The sequence below is a fragment of the Phanerochaete carnosa genome, assembly GCF_000300595.1.
Source record: "Phanerochaete carnosa HHB-10118-sp unplaced genomic scaffold PHACAscaffold_1, whole genome shotgun sequence".
NCBI classification, from domain to species: Eukaryota; Fungi; Basidiomycota; class Agaricomycetes; order Polyporales; family Phanerochaetaceae; genus Phanerochaete; species Phanerochaete carnosa.
This window is the reverse complement of record NW_006767628.1, coordinates 2,276,951-2,280,177: the sequence shown is the minus strand read 5'-3', so window position 1 is coordinate 2,280,177 and position 3,227 is coordinate 2,276,951. Positions and strand designations below refer to the sequence as shown.

The 3,227-nt window shown below is 52.0% G+C and overlaps 1 protein-coding gene across 1 annotated transcript; it reads left to right on the top strand.

The window, feature by feature from the left end:
* Positions 1-2,021: 2,021 nt before the first annotated feature.
* On the top strand, positions 2,022-2,872 carry PHACADRAFT_179933 (uncharacterized protein; the record flags this gene model as incomplete). Its single annotated transcript, XM_007390134.1, has 6 exons — positions 2,022-2,200; positions 2,235-2,256; positions 2,278-2,353; positions 2,436-2,574; positions 2,613-2,692; positions 2,718-2,872. The coding sequence occupies 6 exons, from the start codon at positions 2,022-2,024 to the stop codon at positions 2,870-2,872; spliced, it is 651 nt and encodes a 216-aa protein (XP_007390196.1).
* Positions 2,873-3,227: the final 355 nt, after the last annotated feature.

The window sequence follows — 3,227 nt, the reverse complement described above, 5'->3', positions numbered from 1 at the left end:
CAGCATATCCAAGTAAGTACCACCCGATCTGCTTGGATCTGTCTCATGATGTCACATCGCTCTAATCCTAGGAGACGGCGGGGTGGAACCCGTCTGCTGGCGGCACTGTCGACACCAAATTGGGAACCGCAGCTTCTCAGCGTTTTGTGTCAACCTTAACAAGAGTTTGGTGAGCCGTGATCTGCACGCACAGATTTTCTTTACGCTAGCTAACTAACAGCAATGCAAAGTCCATTTACTGAACGCTTGCTGCTGTGATGGGTGTGTGACCTCGGAGGCCCGAGCATGAGCTATCACGGCATACGCAACGGGTCGATTCGGTGCGTATATTGTATCTGATATTCCTCGAAACTATATGCATGCCAATAGCTCGTGGATACTGGCGGCACTTCTTCGTGCCAGGACCCTTCGACGCCTGCGAGTTGCCAATGTGGCGCAACATATCGTAGCACACTGCCTAGCCCGTGGTGTTAACAGCTCATGCAACTAGTAGGGGGGTCTTCTGCTGGGGCCGCATCCGATTCGAGGGCACGGTGAGTCTGCTCGCGGGAGGGGGGGAGGGCTCGCCGCCTTCTGGAGTTTAGACCGGCTATTCAGAGCCGTACTTCGAACGAGTCATAAGTGCGTTGCCTCTCGCCCATGTTTCACCTGATAGATTCATCAATTGCAGAAGTCACACGTTCCACGCTGGTAACTCTGGGGCTGGGCTGTGGCGGTCATCTTGGCGCTAGTGGAGTCAAGTAGCACGCCCTCCTGCACCAGCGAGACTTCGCCCCTGCGCTAAGATCTTCTGCAGCATCTACTAGGCCCTGAAAGACATAAAAGCCCATTTGGCGAACATGGTCTTGTCATTCCATCTCTTAAATTCACCTCACAGTCTTCTACAATGAGCCTCTTTCTCAGACGAGGGATCACTGAGGACTATTGCCGCTCTTGTGGGTATCCACGGCTCTGTGTAAACGCGACCTGTGGCGGGCGATAAGTTACTCAGCAGATGCAACAGAATAGGAGCTCTCTTGACTTGAAACCCAAGCCTGGAACTAAGGAGAGCACAGTCGTGGTTATGTAAGTGTACCTGAAAGGGGTGTAACCCAAAGCGGACTCAGCGGCGGGGTTACACGAGTCTGCTATATAGCTATGAACGACAAACTTATATCAAGACATATTGGCAAGTGGGCGCACGCTCACCAGCAGGTCCTCAAGGACAATGGAGTTGTTAGACTCGCCCTCGTGTAAGTTCAGTGAATATCACTCTTCTGAGCATATGTCTTCACGGATACTGATACTGCTGCTACGTGTACTAACTTGAATAGGTGTCCCGCCCACAGGAGCCACTCTTTCTCGGGCAAACCCCACTATACTGTCAAAGGGCTCGGTGCCGATGGCTCTTTGAAGCTCTACATGCACATCAATAGCCAGAATGATACGGACGGAGAATGGTTGGTACCAACTCCTGACGCCATCGCAAGGCAGTAAGTCACGTCACGGTTTATTGATTTCCAATATGCGTATTGACCAAGTTAACACTCAAGTGCTGCTTCTGCGAGAGGCAAAGCATGCAAGACCATGGAAGTACACTTGGGGCTTGAGATCTGACGGGGCCGACCTTGGTACCACTAGGAAGACTGCGCTATGAATTTCCTCTGATCCTACAGTAACTTTGAAGGCTTGAGCAATGTTTGTCGGTAATTTGAAGATTGCATTCCGAGCTCTATTCATTAGCATGTGACCAAAAATCGCGAGTCCCGCCACCATCTAGAACGACTTCTCAGAGCTATCCACTTCGACGCTCGTCTTCAGATTTGGCGCCATAGGCGAGTCTGTGCCGCACAGGGTATTATTCCACTTGGCGTAAAAGTTAGCCGTGTCAGATAACGAGTGCAAGTGATCCATATCTAACATTTAGTATACTCATTACGACCATTTCGATATAGGTACAACATTGGGCGTATAGTTGAAACCGTGGTGAGGAAAACAAGTGTCTATTCCTCTGCTTTCAGGAACATCGCCCGGGATGTACTATGACTTGTTCGTCAAATCATCGATATGGCCTTAAAATCCTGACGAACGCGGAGACGACCGCGAGAGGTAACATATATCATGCATATGTCTCTGCAACTCTGCCTCCGCTGAAGGCCATCTTCGTACTAGAGGCTCCGACTATGGGCTTGACCGCGTCAACGGCTGGACGGCCTAATCCGTATGTGCACTCGGCAGTGGCGCAGGTGATGCAGCTCTACATGGCACGATGACACTGTACGTTCCGGCCCTCTACAGGGCCACCCTAACATCATGCCTTGGTCAAGAGATCGAAGAGTATATCCCACCCTGCGACGCGCTTCAGTCGCAAATTGTACGTTCCGCTAACGCTGATAGATCTCAACCAGAATGCTTAGTACATGTACTACTGCACTGTGCTATCGTCATACTTTAAGGCGACCTCGCATGCGAACAAGACCGGAGTAAAGCTGCGGAAGTGGGAGTCTCGCGCGCCCTCACCAGACGGACGATCGCCCTCGTCGCTCCTACCGAAGAGGGCGAGCCTGCTGCTGTTTCTCCCACTGGCCAAGCGCGGTAGACACTTGGCACACCTGCGCCTTGTCCATTTACAGTGTCTCTCTTCCTTCCGCTGCCCCCTCAGCAGAGACTGTCGTTGCTCGTCACACTCGCATCCAAGTCCAACATATCCAAAGTAAGTGCCTTCTGATCTTACTTAGGTACGTCCCATGGCAGCGACATCATTCTCATCCCGGGAGGCGACGGAGTCGACTCACCTGTTAATGGCACAGTCGCCACTAAATTGGGTAGCTCAAGCTCGCATTCGAGCTCGATACGGGTACCTTCCGCGACCCACATGCATCTGGGAATATGACGGCCCGGATGGGAGTGTTGGGACTTGGTGTTTCTAGCGTCGCGGCGAGGTGGGAACGGATTGAATGGGAATTTTTATGCCCTTTTTTCAGGATGCGAACAGCATCCAGACGGCATTACAGCTGAAGCGAACGCAGGTCGCAGAGTCGCTTGTTGCCGTTCGGCCTGAACGACACATTGTAGGGACCTTCGTCGTTCAACCCCTCCTAGTCTGTTCCGCACTAGTGAGGTTAGACAATCATTTCCCTGACGTGTTGGGCTCACGTATCGATGCTATTACTGGTGGTGCGGGAGGGACGAGGGGAGGGGAAGGCATCAATGGTGATGTGGAACCGTCAGGCTTGGAAATCTTCGAT